The sequence below is a fragment of the Apteryx mantelli genome, chromosome 9 (genome assembly GCF_036417845.1).
Source record: "Apteryx mantelli isolate bAptMan1 chromosome 9, bAptMan1.hap1, whole genome shotgun sequence".
Taxonomy (NCBI): domain Eukaryota; kingdom Metazoa; phylum Chordata; class Aves; order Apterygiformes; family Apterygidae; genus Apteryx; species Apteryx mantelli.
This window is the reverse complement of record NC_089986.1, coordinates 11,143,136-11,164,881: the sequence shown is the minus strand read 5'-3', so window position 1 is coordinate 11,164,881 and position 21,746 is coordinate 11,143,136. Positions and strand designations below refer to the sequence as shown.

General features: G+C 40.8%; 2 protein-coding genes and 3 non-coding genes across 16 annotated transcripts in view; 4 read left to right on the top strand and 1 right to left on the bottom strand.

Moving 5' to 3' along the window:
* SENP5 (SUMO specific peptidase 5) overlaps positions 1-13,593 on the bottom strand; it is a 166,967-nt gene extending 153,374 nt beyond the window's left edge. Inside the window, exons 1-5 of one of the 9 annotated variants that reach the window (XM_067301668.1) lie at positions 12,542-12,649; positions 12,076-12,193; positions 10,620-10,684; positions 6,206-6,295; positions 5,128-5,239 (exon numbers count right to left, since the gene is read on the bottom strand). The gene's annotated coding sequence lies outside the window, so the exon portion shown is untranslated. Of the gene's footprint in view, positions 1-5,127; positions 5,240-6,205; positions 6,586-6,718; positions 7,327-10,619; positions 10,685-12,075; positions 12,439-12,541; positions 12,675-13,486 lie in introns of those variants that run through there. The other 8 variants (XM_067301669.1, XM_067301670.1, XM_067301672.1 and 5 more) reach the window with 8 other exon arrangements.
* Positions 13,594-13,683: 90 nt separating this feature from the next.
* EIF4A2 (eukaryotic translation initiation factor 4A2) lies at positions 13,684-21,347 on the top strand. Of its 4 annotated transcripts, none has more exons than XR_010885008.1 (12): positions 13,684-13,751; positions 14,946-14,991; positions 15,086-15,218; positions 15,489-15,628; positions 16,889-17,057; positions 17,270-17,379; positions 17,644-17,787; positions 18,204-18,341; positions 18,616-18,705; positions 18,943-19,022; positions 19,723-19,822; positions 20,534-20,620. XR_010885008.1 is itself a non-coding variant. In XM_013939758.2 (11 exons), the coding sequence occupies exons 1-11, from the start codon at positions 13,723-13,725 to the stop codon at positions 20,676-20,678; spliced, it is 1,224 nt and encodes a 407-aa protein (XP_013795212.1). In that variant the 5' UTR covers positions 13,684-13,722; the 3' UTR covers positions 20,679-21,347. The 4 variants fall into 4 exon arrangements, 1 of the variants encoding a protein (XP_013795212.1); XR_010885009.1 differs by having other exon boundaries at positions 19,723-19,826; positions 20,534-20,619; XR_010885010.1 differs by having other exon boundaries at positions 19,723-19,818; positions 20,534-20,618.
* Positions 15,341-15,410, top strand: LOC136992795 (small nucleolar RNA SNORD2). Its single transcript, XR_010885225.1, has one exon. It is a non-coding gene; the product is annotated as a small nucleolar RNA SNORD2 (small nucleolar RNA).
* LOC136992793 (small nucleolar RNA SNORA81) lies at positions 17,844-18,024 on the top strand. Its single transcript, XR_010885223.1, has one exon. It is a non-coding gene; the product is annotated as a small nucleolar RNA SNORA81 (small nucleolar RNA).
* LOC136992785 (small nucleolar RNA SNORA63) lies at positions 18,414-18,541 on the top strand. The gene has a single exon (XR_010885215.1). It is a non-coding gene; the product is annotated as a small nucleolar RNA SNORA63 (small nucleolar RNA).
* Positions 21,348-21,746: the final 399 nt, after the last annotated feature.

The following is a 21,746-nucleotide window of genomic DNA, read 5'->3' as shown; positions in this document are numbered from 1 at the left end:
AAGGTTTGCAGAAGTACCAGCTTCTGTTGCTGGAATCGTGCTGGAGCTCTCTATCCGATGCCCCTTTAAAGCTTAACAGGTACTTTTCTCCTTGGCCAGCAGATGGCGGATTTTCTGCCACTGGGTTTTTATGATCTCCGTATTAGGGTTTTGTGATCGCCAGTAAAGGTTTATTAGGTTTAACACTCAGCATGTCCTCTGTGTTAGTAACGTCTGTGCAATCTGTATTAAATGCTGGAGCTCTCTCAATAGAGCACAGAAAGTTTGCCGGTTTGTTATTATGTGCAAGGTGTATAAATAATGCTCTAAGTGTAATTTAATGTAAAAGATAACAGACAGCCCTGTAGTAGAAAAAATTGCATTCTGGCTGATACAGATAATCAGAACTGGGAGTTTGGGGTGTGAAAATATGTCTGAACTAATGCTCTGTTCATAAAATTGCTGAGAGCCAGAGCCACCTGATGGCCATTTTACTGCTGTCAGGATTTGATGTGCTGCCTTTTCTGTTGCTCATTCCATCAGTGGTAGAGAGACAAAATAAGTCTTTTGACTGTCATATGAAAAAAATCTTCAGTTTTACTACAGATAGCATATTGGGTTTTTGCTGTAATTCAGACATGACCTTTTAATTACACTCAGTAATTCTGGTCATCCTCTCATGCTGTGTGCACATGGTGTAACTGTACCCACAGGAGAGAGATGTACAGGCACTTGGGAACGGAAAGTGGGGAGAATTAAGAGTGAAACTGGCATTTGGTAAGATGTAAGAACCCATTGCTTTCTTTGTTTTCTTAAGTTTTTCAGCCAGCAAGATAATTACTCCCAATTTAGGAATCACAGCTCTGAGGATAAAATGGATCTAAATAGCTACCAAATTAGAAATGACAAGACTGCACAGCTACTGTTATATAGACAGTACTGTCCCAAGTCTGGTGCTCAGATTCCTCAAATATTCTTACAAAATGTTGGAGATCTATATTTTCAATTCAGCAACCAGCTATTCACATACCAACTGTAATTTCACTGTGTTTACAAGACTATATTAGAATAATTCAGCTTCCACCATTTTAATGAAACTTGAAGTGAATTTGGTTTGGTAAAATGTAATGAATAATACAATACTTCCACTGCATTCTAAAATAAGGAGGAAACTGTTTTAAGGAGAAAACAGTGAAGGTTTTCCTAACCGGGTAAGTCATGTTGCTATAATGAATGAATGAATACTGATATTACTGCTGTTACTAAACTGCTTTCAATCTGCAGCTCAGTGAAAACCCAAATGTAAGCTTCAAAGAAGTAATTCCTGTCAGTATGGAGTAACAGAGATCATGGAAATATGACAATGATTCTTTCCCTTCTGCCATGAATACTGATACTGCTAATCCATGAGTTGAAGACCAGGCATTAAATTGCTGGTCTCACACAGCAGCAAACTGCTTACCTTGCTCTTTCAGTTCAAAGTGACTCCCAGAGAATCAAAACTCCCCACAGAGTCCAGATTCATGCCAAAGTAGTACATTTGCCTTAAAACTGACGAGCTTGAACCCAAAACATTTTTAATGAGAAGTCACTATAAGAATTCAGTGAATGATTCACTGATCTACTTACTACAGAAGCCATAATGAACCACTTGGCTTGAAATGGAAAAATAGTTATGTGTGAGCAGAAAACAAGGGAATGAGCAAACAAAACTGATTAAGGCAGGGAACAAATGAGGGTGCCCCTTTTATCCAGGGAGGATATTTTTAACTGAAGCTTAGATTATTATAAAAAAAACAAAAAAAACAACCCCAAAGCAAAAAACAACAATTGGGTAGGTAAGAATAGGCTACTATTGATTTCAAGAAGGAATATAATGGTCAACAACAGAACAGTGGAAGCCATCATAGATTGAAACAATGAGTATGACCAACGCGTCCAAATACTACAGTTCAGTAACTTTAAATGTCAACCAGACACATGTAAAGAAATTTTAATGACAAAGGAACATTTTTTAATTTCTTATTCTAACCCTTAGGCAGTTCAGCAGAAATTAATCTCTTGCCATTCAATCTAAAAGAAAAAAGACTAATCAGATAAAATATCACAGAGAAGTAAATCTATTATAGCTGAATTCACTTCATTTACACATGCCAGCTGTTCCACTTGCTGCATATTAACTAAAATAGTAGTAACGCTCACAAAAAAAAAAGGAAAGGAAAAAAGATATCAAGAGCTAAAATGGGACATACCTACCCTTCCCAGGAATCAATGAAGTATTGACAATATGTTTTGTGAAAAAAATCAGTTCCAGAAGGTGTCTAGGAGAACTCAGACTGGTCACTTAAAAACTCTTGTGACTGCTAAACTAAAAAAAATCTTGTTTGAGCACAGAGGCCTGATTTTAAATTGTGCTGAGCAGCCAGTGCTCCCATTAACTTTAAATAGCATTGTGGGTGCCAGCACTTTTGAAAACCAAGCCTTAGAGCACTGAGCCAAAGCCTATGGTGTAGAAAAACATTGTTACTTGGGAGAGGCAGAGCTGTACACTGTGCATTGCATCACCTCCTGGGACATAGAAAAAGGTGATTACAGATGGCATTAACCTTCAAACTAGCTGTTATATTCTGGGATGTTTTGGGAACTGATGCATGTCCTGGCACTAATCACAGCGACACTAGTGACTTAACAGCATTTTCCCTGTCCCAGATACAGAAATTAGAGTATTTGGGGCAAAGTTTCGCCGTATTTTCTTCTCTTGACCAATCCTGCAGTACAAACCAGACTGAAGAAGCAGGAAAAAACAGCACAGACCTACAAGGTTTCCTTTCTTCACAGTTCTGTGCAAATGTATAGACAGATCAATATATTTACAAACAACTCCTCTGTTTAGCTTAGCTTTAGATCAAGTCACTTTTCAACCTTAAGACATTAAAGATGCCTCTGAAACTTTCACTAAGGTCGATAGACGTAGACTCTGTTTGACACAGTCTAGCATGGTGTAGATTCAATATGAAGGTTATAATACATCTACAGTCCATTTTGCACACTGGGCGCAGTTAATCAGCCAAGACACTTCTGTATTAGCACTGCCCTAGCTCTTGCCTTTTTCAGCGTATATACATATTAACCACTACCAATTGGAATCAATAAATATACATACGATATGCAAAAAAGAGTTACCTGCAACATATGACCTGTCAGTTAGCAACATGGATGCTTCTGGCTACCTATTTTTATCAATGCAGAATTACATGGAATGAGTCTAAGACTGCCACTAAGACTGGAATTAGATTTTATTTTGCATAGAGACCATCCATTTCTTCTTGGAGTCTACTATATGTCGAGGAGTGAAATTTGACCAAAGTATTGACTTGGACCTCTGAAGAACCCAAACAAGTTCAATCCACAAGTTGGGAGAAGTTTTCTGAAACTCAGAGCCTAATGTTTTGTGGACCTCAATCCTAACACAATTATTCACTCCAGCAAAATATGAACAATTGTTTGGAACAGAAGATGACTAAACACCTTCTGAAACCAAATCATAACCATTAGTGTTATCAGGGGTTGCCTCAACCACGGATTAGGACCTGATCTTAATGTGCTGGCTCAGGGGACCCAGCCAAATCTTAAATACGATGTCTTCGATGACTGAACTGGATATGGGCTATACTAGGTAAAAATAATGGTCCCAGAGCCTACAGGTAGGCTGCAGTCAGCATTCATAAGATGAGTCTGACTGCTAAAAGATACACTTAAACGTCCAATTCCTCATAACATATCTTTGAAATGACTATTGATGTACACATAATCTATATACTTGGCCCAGTGACATTCACAATTGAGAAACAACATATATGATCTAAGTGTTGTAATCACAGAGAATGGCAATTTCTCAGGGAGAGACTGTAATGCTAATGAAATCAAGAATCCCTAATATACTTTTATTTATTTGCAACCTGAATTGCAGATTCTGGATCAAGATAACAGGCTGCTATAGGAAAAATTCACTCTCACTCAATTCTCAAACAAAGACTCCAGGAGAAATGGTCAAACACATAATAAAGTGCAATATAAGAAATTGTAAGGAAGGGCTGTTCCGCCCAAGCACTCTCAATAGTACAGTGATCAGATGGTCAAGTAATATCAACATACTAATTACATAACTAAGACAATCATCATTATCACTGTATTTAGTGTATCTTCTAAAAATTTCATTCTCTTCAAGGCCCCATTATGCGAACATCACAGGCGTGCTGGGTTTGCTGCACAGGGCACAGGGGTTCAGCTTATCTCAGAAAGAGCTGAAATACAGAGAGAACCAGCAAGGGAAGGACAGCAAAAAGCTGCAGTATGTAACAGGCAAGCTAAACAGATGTAGAAACGTCAGCAGCAGCAGCTTTTGGGACGAGCACTTTGCAGATAATTCTGCAAATATCACAGGGAGTCTTGCTCTACAAAGCCCACCCCATTCACAGGATTGCACCTAAAGCAAGTCTGATGTCAGTTCTGTATTTATAAGAACAAACATGAGTATTCTTGAGTATCTAATACTTACCTTTCAGTTATTTGTTATACATTTTCATGCAAAATGCATCTACTTTAAAGCACATCCAAAGACCAATTTATCATAATAATCTTGCTGTAAATATAGTTATCACCTTTAGAAGTTTCACAGTACTACACATCTGAATGCAACAACTGATACATTCTAATACAGACAGAATTCATCTGCTCAAGATTACGCTGAAAATTTTTAGCATAACTTTTTCTTCTTGCTTATCTACCTGCTTAGTTTTTCACAGCTGTCTTTACCCAGCAGAACAACATTAATGCCAAAGTAGTGTCAAAAAGCAGCTATCTTGAAGCAGCAGTGACTATTTTCTAAATGATAAAGTTGCTCTTCTTCTCCTTCCTTCCTTTGCAGTATTTCCTTCTGAAAGCATGGGAGTGTGCTTGCTTGCTCATCACTCTTGCTACCCTAAACAACTGATAGCTTTGTTCTTCTGCACCAGCAGTTCTGCTCACGAACACTGAAACTGGATTTCCTTTTTTAGACAGCAAGGACGCAGACTTTCTTCCTCTTCTCCCTCCTCTCGCCTCCCTTCCCCTCCCCCTCCCACAGTCTTTGCTGTGCCCTCATCTTACCTTCAACAGCAGAAGAAATCCACGCTGCAGTTTTTTCGTCGGCAGCAGCTCTATGGCAACAGCAGCTCTGAGCCAGCAGTCCTTTACAGCTCTCACTTTTTTTTCTTCCATTCTGCATGAAGATACATGGTTTGTTAGCCCAGTAAACTAGCAAAGACAATTCTGATGTGACTTTAGAAGAAAACGTGCTCCTGAGGATGCAAAGATACTCCCAGATACTGGATACTCCCAGAAAAGCTGAATATTAGCAATGCAAATGAATAGTAGTGAAGTAAATCAGAAAATTCCTCTCATGTAATGAAATTAAGCTATATAAAATCATCTTTGTGATACTGAGCTTCGATGGCCAGCAATATGAAAAAAGAAAACTCTGAGCTTAAGATATACAAACCATCACATCCAAATGAGGTCCTGAAATCTGTAAATATTTTGTCATTTTTTGACTGAGTCTTTATTCAATATTAAGACATACATGAAATCGGTGGTTTGTTTAATTTCTGCTGAAATAGAAGCACAAATCCTGTAGTCTTGCTATCCATGGGAAAGTGTGTATCAGAGTATATTTGGAAATGACAATACAAGCTATGAAGGACAAAAAAACGAGCAAAGAAAAAATGCCAGTAACTGGGTCGCTACTCAGTATCTGTACTATCAGCTTGCTTGGAAATGAGGATCTCCCTGACTTTTCTACTTTAAAATTAATCAGAAGAATGGGCTATGAATAAATGCAGAATACAATAGCAAATCACTGCATAAGATTCAGAAACGTATTATCAGAAACTCTTAAATAAAACTAGCTAACACAAGAGAAAACTACTTTGAATAGAGGTACATTTATTTTATTATTGATTGCAAAAATGCCAATATATTATAAATTAATTATTTTCAAGACATGCATGAAATAAATTAATCAATATATTTCTGTAATTCAATGTGAATTCTCACTTCTGGCTCCTGCTGTGTAATCAGCAAAGGTTTCTGGTTACTGCCAATTGCTGTGACATGACGTGTTAAAGTGCAGGCCCTGGATTAGCACAAGCAATGCCACATTTACTTCTGGCTAAAATAATGTGATCACCTGCATGCTGTCACTGCTTGCATTAGTGAACGTCTGTCCTTGGCGTCAATGGACTCCGGGAAAATCTGGGCAGATATTCCTGGGCACAACCTGAAAGGAAAAGAATGGATTTCCTATCTTGCACCTTATATATTCATTTTTGTCTCATCTGGTCTTAGACATTCAGCACACAAAATAATATATAATGGCATTCTGGGACGGCTTAGAGCACAAAGGATTGGGAAGAAGGACTGGCCTACAGAGGCCCTCTAACACTAAAAACAAACCACAAAGAGCAGAGCAGAAAAGTTACAACGTAACTCCTTGGCAGCCCGCTTGGCAGCCTCAACCTCAGGAGCAGGCATTTCAGACCCAATCACGACACTAACGTGTCTTTAACACTGCAAAAGAGAAAAGCCTTAAATATTATTTTTCATCCCCCCCCCCCCCAAAAAAAAATCTGAACAGGATTTAAAAGAAATCATTGATTAAACAGGTCCCAGTGTTTCCCTCGATTAACTTTCTAACATTTACCCAGGTAGGGCCTCAGCTCCCCACGCGGCACTGACCGCTGCAGCCTGAAGCGCAGCGCGCACGGCTGTCAGTGCCGGCCCTGAACAGTTTCCAGTCTAGGAGATCCTGCTAGAACAGGAGATCATAATTCCCATTTTGACAGGCAGGTGACACTAGGGCACAAAACTCAAACCACTGTCTACCATCTCATACTGAGCCAGTACCATGACAGAAACAAAACTCAAAGAGTCTGAACTACAGTTGCCTGCAGAAATGACCAGATTCCATTTTCTTATCAAACTTAAGCTCAACAGAAAACTTCCATTTTGTAGAAGTTAAGGTTTACCTAGAGGCAACACCTCTGTCTACATAGTTTACTTTATTAATGACAAAGTATTTACCTTTATTGTTAACATTTACATGTTGGAACAAGTTCTATAAACTGCAAAATACTCTGTTTCGGGTGTTAAAATATTCTGCTAAAGAAGGAGACAGAGACTTCAGTTAAATTTGCTCACATAGAGGGCTGGACATGGGGAGAAAAGGTCTTCTGCTAAAGAACAACGAAGTAATTTTTGTGATATCTTAATCTTGCTGTTTAGAGAAGTACTTGTTTTAAACATTCTGACAATAAAAGCCTGGCAAGACACTCGTACCTAAGCTTTCTGTGCAATCCTGTATCAGTTGATAAAACTTAGCCATTTTGTTGTCACTAATCTGAGATGGGCCCTCATAACTCATACCATGGTACATGAATTCCAAAAAGCATGCTGTGCCTGGTTTGATATTTAAAAAAAAACAATTTGGATGGGAAAGGACAGAGTCAGATGCCTTGGTCTCATAAGCCAGGATACAGAGTGCATGAATACCTATCAAGGTAGGCATATCTACAATAAACACTAGAGATTTTCATATTACCATAACCCTGATCCTGTGAACATACTCATATCAAAACAAAGAATTATTTTGTCTCTTTGGTGTTTTCATCTTTGTTTGGTTCACGTGCATTAGTTCCCCCTCATAAAAACATAAACAACACATCTCTTTTATCAGTGAGGAAAGGTTCTCGAAAATAAACATAGAGAATAGGTCAGCCTATAGTGGCTGTCCCAAAAATGAAGCAACTGAAATCAGCACAGCAATTAAAAATCTCAAATATCATCAGTGGATTCCAAATTGAACAATCATGAAAATAAATAAATTATATTGATGGTTAACCAATACCAGAAGGAAAAACATGTCAATGACTACTTTTTTCAAAAGAATGCACATGCTCAAATTACTTTTTCTCAGAATTGGAAAAAAAAAAAAAAAAGTTTTTTGCACACTGCGTCCAACAGAAATACATGACATGCAGCATTTCATGGTAACGTAGAAGTCTCCCAATTGACTTGAAAAATAAATGCAACTACAGTACTCTTTCAGGATGTTATCAGCAGCTGCCACCTGCTTAATCTCTCTAGCTTTCTTTACTCTTGCAACAGAAAGAACAAACTCTGCCCTGAAAGTATGCATACAACTTCTATCAAAGACTTTCTAAGCCTCCTCCCATTACAGAGCTCAACGTTTTTCAAACATTTGCCCACACATAACCTCTGAGGCAAATACTATTACCCCTCACTTTACAGAGGAGAATACTGAAGTGCAGACAAAGTTTTGATTTTATTCCAACAAAAATCAATGGCAAGAGTTCAATTGATATCATCTGTGCAGCTTTAGTGCTAAAATTACATTACTGTGGTCACATTGGAAGTCTGTAACAGAGAACAGAGCTAAGCTGACTCCGTGCCCTGGGCCCAACTACAGACCTTAGTAACTGTAAGAATATAACCTCTCAGTCAAGGAGAATATTCAAGACTTCAAACTATGACCATCGACTTTTATAGCATGCAGAGGATTGAATGTCTAACTACAGAAAATCATAGAACGAAAAATATTTTTCTATTTCAAGTACTTAGCTTGGGATTTTACGGTGCCAACATTCTTCCTATTACCTGAATAGTTACTAAAATTATAAGACCACCATAAATGATCCCCTTTGACAGGTTTCTTATTTAGTAGTTATTTGAAGAATTAGCAGTAATTTACATACTTCCTTTAAGAAAGGAAATACTCATTTTCTAACTTAATATTACTTTTTTTATTAGCAGCCCAGCCTAATGCTGACTGAAGCGAACAGGAAATTTCTCATGAGTTCAAAAGGCACTGGATCAAATGATATCTGTCTACTATAAATATAAGAAATGTTTAACTTTCCTTAGTTCTCAAAATTTTCGACCCTCTGGGACATAGCTGAGAATCCCAGGCTCCACTAAGCAACAAAATTTTGCAAAACTGAAGGAAGAACACTCCTTGGAGACTTGTACTCAGAAGCTATGAGGGAATACAGGAGCACAAGCCACAAACCACCACGCACACATTTTAAACCAGCGAGTCAGCTGGCAGGCAAAAGCTCCTATCCAACCTATGTCCTTCACAGAAGTCTGAATAGCTTGACTAGATTGGGCACATGGGACAATTAAATTAACTAAAGTGGCCTAAATCCCACTGGCTTTCCATAGCGCTTGGCTCCTAAATCATTTAAGCATTTTTGAAAATGTTCCATATTGGCCTAAAGCACGACTATTCAGTGAGACAAAACTTCTACCAGGAGAAAAAAATTCCATGTCTGGAGATACGTTCATTCACTTGATGAGAACATAATTGAGATTTTACAACACAAACAAGTATGACTACAGTTACAAAGAGTAGAAATATCTTTCAGCTCATAACGGAGCTGTAAAATAACTTTGAAAAAGGACAACAAAACAAACCCAGCAGCCTGATGTACTAAAATCATCATAATGTGGATTTTAAATTACACTAAGATACTAAAGAATACAAAGCAAGCCTTTCTCAGTGCATTAAAGTCACTGCATCTTACAGATTACTATTATTTAGTTTGTTCAGATTATAATTTCAGTAGAATGACAAAAAAGCTTAAGTTAGCAGATAATGAAGCCTTGTGACTGTATTTAAATAACAAGCATGAGTCTCTTGGAATTCAAACCTTTTTTCTCCTGGAGATTTTCCAGAATCCTTTGCTATTCACTCCTACGTCCGAGGAAGCATGCCTTTGCTTAGGCAGGTTCCTTTAGGAATGATGAATTGAAAAACACTACTTCTTGCTAACAACACCTTAACAAGACATGTTGATTCTCAACATGATCTACCATGAATAAACTCTGACTGTCTACAATTATTTCTCTGCCTTGCTAGTTGTGGCAATCAAATAATAGATGGTATGTACACTAACACAGGACTTGCAAATGTAGGAGAGGAACTCAGGATCTTTCAGGTTTCCAGTGAAGTACATGATGGTTTCACTGTATATTTAACTCATGGTATAAGTTTTCTGAAATGAGATTTCTGAAATTTCCTAATGTAAACAGTAACATCGCCTTTGCCAGAATATTGATGAGCAGGGACTGCTCATCTTGAGCCCAGTGTTGGGAGGTGTCAGCTCCTACTCTCTTCTGTAGATACATCATTCTTTACTTCAGTGTGCGTGAATAATGACTGGAAACCCAGCTGCTAAACCAGCTAGTCCATCTGCTACCCCGTGCTAATAAGTGTATAATTATGTTCACTCTCACTAATGGTCTCATGATTCACCAAGATTGTCTTCTGTAAAAACATCCATTGAAGTACACAGTGTGCACATATAATTGTGGCCATGGATCCTAATATTGGTAGCATAGACAAAACTATTATTTAGTAACTTTTGATCTCTTCTGTCTGATGATAACGTGAACCTGGTCCTTGGGCAGCAAGTTTTCAGTTGAAACAGCTCTAGAAAGTTTACTAAGATTTAAAGCTAGGAGGATATAACAAATCCCTGTATCAATCCAAGACGCTGTGACAAAATGTGACGTTTTGATACCTCTCAGTGTGATGCTTCATGTTCATAATACACATAATCCCAGGCAGACCATGGTTACCTCCAGTCTGTAAGAATACACAAACTAGATATGAGATCAAAATTAAAATGTGTGTTTGCCCTGCTATAACCAAAGATATATTTCTCAAACACTGTTCACAAACAGGGTTTTAAGAGTATAAAACGTCCCCAAATTTTCCTCTGGTATAGTTATGGTCATTACCAGGATGACAATCCTGAAATTTTGCTATAGCGCATCACATAAAGAGAGGACTGATTCAGCGTCTCCAACCCTTTGCTTATCTAAAGATAATGAAATCAAACTCTTTTCTCTTTTAATTTGGTGAAATAAGTCAATGACTTTCACTGGAGGAAAGACTGGATTCCTTTCCTCATATCTCTTGATGTGGAACATCCACATGAGTTTCTTTAACATGGGAACTGATGATTTGTCTTTTAAAACCTAATTTCATGGTTCCAGTCATGCAATACTTTAGGCAAGTAGAGACATCTGACTACAGTCTCTAATAGTGGATTAAAATGATGATGAGCCAGAGCAAATAATATGGCCAAAGGCATTTTGCCTCTGATCAAATTTGCCAGACTCTGCCAAACTCTGATACAACCATATGAAACAGGAGATACCAAAACACCCACAGACTTCTCTGTATATTCAAGCATCAAATAAATCACAAATGAACAAAAACCTCAGAGACATCTGAAGGTTTCAAATTCCTCTATAAAGGCAAGGGATCATGAGTTCTGGTGGGCAGGTAGCGTTGTTTGGTTCTATATTCGCCTAATGTCTGAACAGAAATCCTGATAGCTGATTGAGGGACTCCCAGATGCTACTACCACAATAGTAAATAATAAAAATAACTTTAAAAAATCCTGCCTTGATTGAAGTTAATAGTCAAAAAACATTTTTTGACTTTTTTTGGAACAGGATGAAGTTTGGAGATCACAGTTGGGGTCAAGTGGAGTAAAATGAGACTTGTAGCAAGTTAGAGCAATAGCAACAGTTTATCTTATAATTATCCTTAAACAAAACTGTTAATAATCTTGCAATTTAAAAGCTACTTTTGTCAAAATATAACTTTCAAAGTGGTTTGAATACACAGGTAGTCTGAAATTACAGTAATTTCTGTAGTACAGGGGGGAAAAAAAAGCTAGACACCTAATTCTGAGATGAGAATATTTTTTCAAAAATACACTTAAAGTATGTGGAAAATGATGGTTTACCTTCCTGAACTTCCCACAGGCCAAGAAATCTTTTCCACTTAGGTGTGCAGATATATGAAGGCCTAATTGCAATACTTAAACAAAACGTATATGCATTCTATGCTTTCTTACTAAGCGTTCATGATTTGTAATTCAAAAATAAATATTGAGTAGTATTATTTCTTCCACCTGGACCCGACGTCATTTTTAATAGAAAATCTAACTGTGCCTGCCCTACCTTGTGTTCAGGTCCTTTCTTCAGTCCATCCTGTTTCTTTTACAACCTGAGGTTTATGGCTCCATGTAAACTGCTATCATCCATTTTAAAAGGCCTCTAGTTATTGCTGTGGGGCTCCCTAAATTACAAATACAAGCAAGAAGCATCCTCAGCATTTTCCAGCAAACATGGACAAAAACGTGGGAGCATTATGGTGGATCAATAGAAGAGCTGTGTTTACATCACTCAGTTCGGATGTTGATAAATCCTGTTATCCTGTGATAAACCCTATGTTATACAGATAACATTGCCCAGCAGACGCTACCATAGGAAGAGCTCAAAGATTCTCTTTACGGATATTCTAGATAATTCCTAAAAGGTCGGGTTTTTCAAGCATTGACTCCGTGTGTTCGTATATAATCACTATGGAAACAACTTCAGAAGTGACACACGCAAACCCATCGAAACGAGAAGAAAAAACGCTTACAATTCAAATTATTTGCCTGCTGAAGAAACACCGTTGAATGGTAAAAACCCGGTAAACGTAATACGGGGATCCGTACTTTTTTTCTAAATAGGCACGAAAGCAACGAGCCTCGGCAGCCTCTTCCCCGGCTGCCCTGCGAGCCGCGGCGCGAGCAGCGGCCTCGCCAGCCCCCGGCCTCCCTCCCTCCCTCCCCGCCTCCCGCCGGCCCTCGCCAGCCCCCGGCCTCCCTCCCTCCCTCCCTCCCTCCCTCCCTGCCTCCCGCCGGCCCTCGCCAGCCCCCGGCCTCCCTCCCTCCCGCCAGCCCTCCCGAGAGGCCTCCGGCCCGCCTGGAAATTTTCCGCTTTAACACCCCGGAACCAGCCGCATGGTTCCGTCAGCCGCCGCCTCGGAGCCAGGCGGATGAGGCGCCCCGGCTCTCCCCGCTCACGCGGGGGCGGTCTCGGCGCAGGGCCGCGGTGTTCGCGCGGGCCGGGCCGCGGCGGCGGGGAGCCGCGGGGGCTGCTGCCCTGCCGCCCCCGGCGCCACCATCTTCCCTCCCGTCACCTCGCGGCCTCCCGCCGCCCCCCACACCGGAATGCAGGGGGGGGAGGGGGGAGGCTGCGGCCCGCGCTTGACTCCGCCGGGGGGGGGGGGGAAGGCGACCCGCGGACCAGCTCCACCGCCCCGAGGGCACCGGGTGCCCCATCGCCCCTCAGCGCGGAGACTGACGACATGGCGGGGGAGACGCCGCCGAGGCAGCGCCCACCCTGCCCCGCGCCCCCCTCTTCCCGCCCCCGGCGCGCTCCCCCCGCCCCCGCGCTGCAGCAGGGGCCGTGTGGGAAACCCCGTGCGCAGGAGCCGGGGGGGGGGGGGGGGCCGGAGCAGGAGGAAGGAGCGAGGCTCAGTCATGTCGTCAATGCTGCAATATCCTTCCGCGATTAAAAGTAGTCCCAGGCTCTGGCTCACCTCTTGGCCTCGAGAGGCTTATGAGCCCCCTGTAGAAGATCTCAACAATTGTGGCGAGGGGAAACTCTTGGGGAGGGGCCTCAAACGGGGGATTTTCGTGTTTTTTTTTCCTGCGGCGTGAGATGCATATCCATGCGCATCGAAGAGCGAAACAAGTCCGGCAGAGGGTGGGTATATAAAGCGGGCGCCGCGGAGGCTTTGCCTTTTCAGTTGAGGACAGAGCTGGTGATCGGAACATGTCAGGCGGCTCCGCGGATTATAGCAGGTATGGCGCGGCGCGCTGCGGCCCTGGGCCGTGTGTCTCGTAGGGTGGGTCGGTGAGTTGGGAAAAGGCGGTCGGGCAGGGAAAGAAGCGAGGTAAGGCAGGGGCGGGTGACCGCGCGCGTGAGCCGGGGCTCTGAGGGCGGTTAGACAGCGCCCGGCGTCCCAGCCCCTCCCGGTTCTAGACGTTTCAGTCTCGTTTCTCCCGTTCTTAGGGGTTCAGCGAGCCTTTCGTTCCTTTTCCTCGGGTTCGCTTTCTCGCTGATGATTTTCTTGGTACCCTTCCCCTTCCTTCCTTCTTCTCCCCCCCCCCCCCCGAAAAAGGGCTATTTTTGTTTTACTCTACTTGTCGCGTTGTGCTATGTCTAAAAAGCCTGCCTCATAAAGGCGCTTTTCCCCGAAATCTGTTTTTTTTTCTTTTCTCTGCGATCCTTCCCCCGCCCCCGGTTCCGCCGTTGGTTCGCTCCGGGTTGCGGGCCCGGCTGAGGGCGAGACCATTTTCCGCCGGAGGGGGGAGGGGCGCGGCCCTCTGGGCGTTCGCCCGGCGCCTTCCTCCGCCTGCTCGCCGTAGCCGGTTTGCGCAATCCCAGGGGTGGAGCTCTCGCGAGAGTTCCCCGGCTCTGACGCGGCCGGGGCGGGGGGGCGCCGCGACGGAGCCGCGCGTCCCCCCCTTCCCCCCCCCCCCACGCCGGGCGCTGCGGCGGAGCTGCCTTACAGTGCGCAATGGCGCCCGGTTCCTTGCCCCTCGCCAGGACTGCGGGCCCCAGCATGCGAAGCCCCGCCTCGGGCGGATGCCTTCGGTGAGGGGCGCTGTACACTGGGACGTGCAGTCGTTGTCGTGTTTCCTAGGTTTTTGTAGGAACTAGCGTTCCTCGGGAATCGTGCCATATTGTTGGGGGGAGGGTGTTCTGCAGTCGGAAATTCACTGTGAGCATCGCTGCGGAATGAAGGCTTTGATCTTGTGTCATGTTGAGAGCTGCGATAGTGACTGAAGCTGGCTGAAGAGTTGGGCTAGTCGCACCCATGCTAGTGGAGAGAGCATAGGAGTTCTTGCACTGGCAAAATATCAAAGCACCTGCTAGAATGATCTATCACTGGTTCCAGTGTGATGCCAACATGGCTTTTTGGCAGCCAAAGTGCCGGCTCCCTTCCATGTTACTCACCACTGTGTTAACAGCTGCTTCTCTTTTGGTGACAGAGACCATGGCGGCCCAGAGGGAATGGACCCCGATGGTGTCATTGAGGTGAGCACGTGTGATCTGGCCTAAGAATTTAATCATTGCTGGAGATAAGTGTGATTGTTGTAATAATTTGACTTTTTTTTTTTCTTTTTAACAGAGCAATTGGAATGAGATTGTTGACAATTTTGATGATATGAATTTAAAAGAATCCCTTCTCAGGGGCATTTATGCTTATGGTTTTGAGAAGCCTTCAGCTATTCAGCAGAGAGCTATTATTCCATGTATCAAAGGTATGAAATATAATCAACTCCTTTGCTGTTAACAGCAACATCAGATAATTAGGAAAATGTTGTAAAATGGTTATACTGTTTTATTAGTGTGTGCTGTTACCTATTTTTAATCCTTATTGAACAAGTGACATGATGGTACACCATCTTTCGGGACTGACCTGAAATGGAGAGAATTCTTAATGCTGATCACTTATTTCAAAGGGAATAAAATAAAAACTAAATATGAATGACCTGTGTGGGAACAGTAAATGTGTATCCTACTTTTTTTAGGGTATGATGTGATTGCTCAAGCTCAGTCAGGTACTGGCAAGACAGCCACATTTGCTATTTCCATCCTGCAGCAGTTGGAGATTGATCTCAAGGAGACCCAAGCACTAGTATTGGCCCCTACCAGAGAACTGGCTCAACAGGTATTGATAGTGTAGTTAAAAAAAAAAAAAAAAAGCTGCTTGTGTGTTGCATAGGTTTCAGGTTTCACAACTGTGGGACAATTAACAGACTACTTAAGGGGCTGTAACTAATATCCATTCAGAACCCTTCTTGTGTTGAGTAATGGGGGAAATATACTGGCTTCTGTCCCACAAGTTCTCTGCCTGCTTGAAAAGTTCAGATGCGATGCATGTGGAGGGTATGCTGGGGCAGGGTTGCAGGTACCAGCTGCTATGCTGTTTATAGTTCTGAAGGAGCATCTTCAGCAGAATGGCAAAATACAAGATATGTTATTCAAGCACAGTGTTCTGAGTGGAAACAAAATGTACTTTTTGGAAGCTATTTGAACTTGCGTGCAGTTGTGCAACATGAAAACTGCAGTGCGCATGTGGTCAGTTCGTTGTTTTTGTAACTTGTGATGTTTTTCTGACAAATGTTATATTGCATGTTTACTTCACTCTCCCAAGGCTTGATGTTCTGTTATACTCAGTGGAAGTGCTTAAACAAGGCTATAGGATACTGTAGTTCTAGGATGAACTGAAAACCCAGCTTTACTGGATTTAAAGATTAAGAAAATTCTTCAAAGAGAACAGGACTCAAAATGGAGTAGAAAACGTATACAGCTTGTTTGATTGTTTACAGCTTGCTGGGTTTTTTCGACTAGAATATACTGAGATGCTAGTGCTGTAAGTGAAGATTCTCATTAAAGGTAAAACTAAAATATGCTAGATTACACAGGCAAGAACTCTTGGAAGGAAAAAAAAAAAAAGTAGCTCTGTGGAGCAGAAACCTGATCAGAATGTTTAGTCCTTCTACTTTGAAGACATTGGTGAGATGAGACTTGTGTTGAAGCCTGGCATATAGCAGTGCACTTGTTCTATATGAACTGTTTTTGCAAGTGCCTAACATGCAAGTGTTGACTGTTGAAGACTTCTGAGTTCATGCCTGGAGGTCGTGTTTATTAACTTAATAGGAGATACAAAGTAGTCACTCTTTTAGCTATATCAACTAGTAAGGACAAAAATGTAACTTAAACTTTCTCTTATTTAAATTTGCTAGTTAACAGTTTAAATACAAGTGGTTGGACAAAATCAGTAGCAACTTTGTCTTCAGTGTAACTGCATTAGGGCTGCATAATCTTCTTTTGCTCTGTCCATGTCCAAACTCCATAAGCATCAGTGATACAGGGCTTAATCTTGATGGTACCAAGAACTACTACTAATGGAAAGCTTTTATTTTAGATTCAGAAGGTAATTCTGGCCCTTGGAGACTACATGGGTGCAACATGCCATGCTTGTATTGGTGGCACAAATGTTCGCAATGAAATGCAGAAACTTCAAGCTGAGGCTCCGCACATTGTGGTGGGAACTCCAGGGCGTGTGTTTGATATGTTAAACAGACGCTACCTTTGTAAGTACTGAATTGAATTTTACTTGCAGTAACAAAGTTGCTCATGATTAAAAATTATTAGCTTATAAATTTCACACCTTGTAAGAGGACTAAAGTGGTGCACTTGCTACCATTGTAGAAAGTTGTACTGGATAACTAATTCCTAAAGGAGAGTTACTAATAGGAGTATTTAGTGCATTTTTAAACTTCACGGATTTTTTTTGTTTTAATAGCACCTAAATGGATCAAAATGTTTGTTCTGGATGAAGCTGATGAAATGTTGAGCCGTGGATTTAAGGATCAAATTTATGAGATTTTTCAAAAGCTAAGCACAAACATCCAGGTAAAAAAAAAACATTTTAATTGGTTGAACTGTTTATATGGGTGCAGATTTAGTTATAGTGTAGCTGAGAAGTGCTGAATTCTCTATTGTTCTGTACTGATTCTGTCTACCTTGGCCTTGCAGCAGGTCAGGATCTGTGGTTTTATGTAGGTAACTACATTTTCACTGATTTTGTTAATCTCAATGTTCCTGATTGCAGACAGAGTGGCAAATCTGAAGTTGGTATCCTAGATGGTAGTTGCTAACATTGGGTATGCATTTTAGGTTGTGTTGCTATCAGCTACAATGCCCATGGATGTGTTGGAAGTGACCAAAAAGTTCATGAGAGATCCCATACGCATTTTGGTGAAGAAGGAAGAATTGACTCTGGAGGGTATCAAGCAATTCTATATTAATGTTGAAAGAGAGGTTGGTATCAGTTGTACTTACTCTGGTTGGATGAGCTCAGAAAACTAAATTCTTCCACCTTCTTGTTAAAGCACTGTGCTAAAATTACAGAAATCAAGGCTGTGCTTTGGTTTCTGTGGTAATGCTAGTAGAGTACACGCAAGAAGAAGAAAAACTGTGCACTGGATCCAAAATGACTAGGGTGGACCTCTTTCTTAATGTCCGGTGTCCTGTGTCTTAAGATTTGGTGCAACAGTTGATGCAGAAACTTCTGCTTGATATCTTACTCAGTTTTTCTTGGTATACTGATTATAAGTGCATAATACTGGTTCATTGGTTGTGGCTTTTGAGTTCTTACTCCTTGTTTAGGATTTTTTTTAATAAGTACTGGGTTGTCAGCTGCAGCCTGTTTTCTGATCTTTTTTTTCTTTTTTCAGGAGTGGAAGCTGGATACTCTATGTGATTTGTATGAAACACTGACCATTACACAGGCTGTTATTTTCCTGAATACAAGGAGAAAAGTAGACTGGCTTACAGAGAAAATGCATGCCAGGGACTTCACAGTCTCCGCTCTGGTGAGAATTGATATTTTCATTTAACTTATGATATGTGATAAGTATACTGAAAACTAATCTTAACTGAATGAAAAGCAGGAAAAGTTATGATATAGCTGTGTGGTGCTGTATTATCGTTCCCCCTGCTTAAAGAAAGTTGCTTCCTTCTATCCCTACCTGCCTTGCTCCCACAGCAGGTAGGGACGCTGGGTTTCATACATGACAGTTTCCTTTTAAATGATAATCCAATCTGGAGTACTGGAAATACAGGAACTTTTTTTTTTAAACTCTACAGCATGGTGACATGGACCAGAAGGAACGAGATGTTATCATGAGAGAATTTAGATCAGGATCAAGCCGTGTCTTGATCACTACTGACTTGCTGGTGAGTATCAATCTTACACCACACGTTTTCTTTCTATACTGTGCCAAAAGCTTCGTAATGCAGTGAAGGTTCTCATAGCCTGAACTACTCGGAGCTTCTTGGAAGAGTAAGGACTACGCTCCACTATGGGCTACACAGTTGTAGTTCATCACTAACCATGTGGTCAACAAAACCATGAAGTAAATAATTTAACCTACAACCTGTGACTTTTATTAAAGATTTTGTATTGTTTTTTAGGCTCGTGGCATTGATGTGCAGCAAGTTTCATTGGTTATAAATTATGACCTGCCGACCAATCGTGAAAACTACATTCACAGGTTAGTTTGCTCCTTTTCTAGCTGGTATGTTAAACTGAAAGTAACTCTTTTCTATGTAAATCAGCACAGAACCTCACCTGTTTTTTCCCTCTAGTCCTTTTCAATAACAAAAATGTTACACATCCATTCATAAAGTAACTGCTAAAAAGTAGCAGAAAATTTTTTTGTTTAAAAAAAAAAAAGCACTGACTTGACAGTTGTGATCCTGAAATGGGGGAGGAGCAGAACTTTTAGACAATAAAAGCAGTGGGAAAACTTAGCTGTGCAACTAGTTCAGTGATGGCTAATCATTCATTGCTGAGATATGGGGAAATTGCCAGCTGCTGAACTACTTTTGTCATGTATGTTGTGGAGTATGATTCCAAAAAACATTATTAGCATCTTGAAAGCAATGTTGTTAGCTAAACCTGCAGGTCATAGCTAATTTTCATTTGCTGATGATACTCAGTGACTAGACTAATTCTGAGCAAATCTAGGTATATAGTAGAATTGCCTTCACTTCTAGCGGTTGAATTGTGTTCATGTTTTGTGTGTCTTGTTTGCTCTTGGTGGCTCCTTCTGCAGTGGGATTCTTTCCTCTGTGGCGTGTGTCTTCTGGTAGCAATTTGAGTTTTGTTTCCCTAGGTTTAGTTAACTGCTTTTAGTGACTGTCCTTAAATTAAGTAAACTGTACTTTGTTACTTGATGTAAAAAAATACAGGAGTCGATAGCAGCAGTTGATGACACAAGATGGTGCTCAGAAACGGCGTTGACGTAATTTAGGACGTGGATTCGTAAGCGGCACAGTTTGAATAAAGCGAGTCGGTATTTATATATTTCTTTTGTCATGATTATTCACTAAGTTTTGTGAGCCATTTTTGTGTATTTAGCTCTTGCTGAATAGGTGCTTTATTGTGCAGTCTCTACAGGAAGGTAGAACTGATGGTGGGTTGTAACTAAATTGTGATGGTGTTTGTGACTGACTTGTGCTTATACAAAGTTGAGCTTGGATTTTTCTGTTCTTAAACTAAGTTTTCCCACTGGAAACAGTATGTTCAATTAAAATTCATAAGCTGAAGTGTGCTGTTCCATGATACTAGATATAATTGGATTATGTATGGAATATTTTTTTGTATGGAATAGTTTTTTTTGAAAGAACATCTTTATATGCCATATGCTTGGGATTTGGATGCATGTGGTGTACAGGGTTTTAAATTTAACAGGGAGGGGAGGGAGACTTCATACCACAGTACCAAACGTTAAATAAAGATCTTACTTTGCAGCCAAAACAGTAACCTTTTCTGCTCTACTACCTCCATAGGATGGACACTCCTTCTGTACTGTTGGTGCTGACTGCTAATTTTTCTTAACCAGACATGACTTTGGTTAGCAGCTAGTCCTGTAAATACAGCATAAACTGGCCACTGGCAGATAAATGAACAGCAGTTAATGAATGGATCTTACATATTTTTGGCATTTAAGTGGGTTAAACTAGTTAACATGTGTGTAAATGTTTTCTTTGTTTTGTGCAGAATTGGCAGAGGTGGTCGTTTTGGCAGGAAAGGTGTGGCTATAAATTTTGTCACTGAAGAGGACAAGAGGATTCTGCGGGATATTGAGACTTTCTACAATACTACAGTGGAGGAGATGCCAATGAATGTGGCTGATCTCATTTAATCCCTGGGATGAGATGGTTTTTGAATGCAGTGCTCGCTGTTGCTGAATAGGCGATTCACAACGTGCATTGTGCTTCTTTCTTTGGGGATATATTGAATCTTGTCTCAATGCTCATAACGGATCAGAAATACAGATTTTTGATAAGCAAAGCGACTTTTTGTCGTGAGCTCTTGTGGGGAAAGCCATTGGCTTTATCCACTTTAGGGTTAGACTGTTGGGGTTGGGTGGAAAGTCATGGGGTCTGTAAATTTTTTCTTTATTAGAAATTTATTTCCTAGTTCCATAGAAGTGGTTGTATTAGATGTTCTTTATCATTTAATAATTTACTTATGGACTAAAAGATATAAGTGCTGTATAAAATCAGCCAATTATGTTAAACTAGCATACCTTCCTTTATTGTATGTATTTACACTTTAGATTGAATTGGAAAGGCCTTTCAAAATCTCTAAACTTTTATAAGAGCATTAAAATGCATTTTTGTTTGATATGTATTTATTCAATAAAGTATTTAATTAGTGGTAAGTGTGATCTGGACCCTGTTGCTAAGCCCCAGCAAGCAAGCAATCATACTATTGTCTTAGTTAGGGTTAAACCCAGTAAAATTTGCCATATTGCACATGTCTTAATGAAGTTTGAATGTTCAATAAAATACTTCTATATTCACTTTAATTGTAAATAGTTGCTTCTTGTTGGGCAGAGGGGTGTCTCACTTGGAAGCCTGAACTAGGATAGAAGCTGTTGCCATATGTGGCAGAGCTGGTACAGGAGTTAGGGTGACCTTTGAGCGTTTACAGCTATTGTAAGGGGTTTAACACTTAAGTGGGCAGACTGCCCTTTTATCTGAGTAGAAAGTGGCAGTGCTGGGAATAAGAGCTATTCCCCCAACAGTGCTTGCTTTTCTCATTCAATACTGAGACTTGATTTTAAGAAAAAAGTGTGTTTTATTGTGCATTCAGGCATGTAGATTATGTATTTAATGTTTATGTAAGCAGAACACAACTGGTATTTAAAGACTATAGCCCAAAGACACTCAACCACTACCACTTTTCATGTAGGTAACAGGCACCA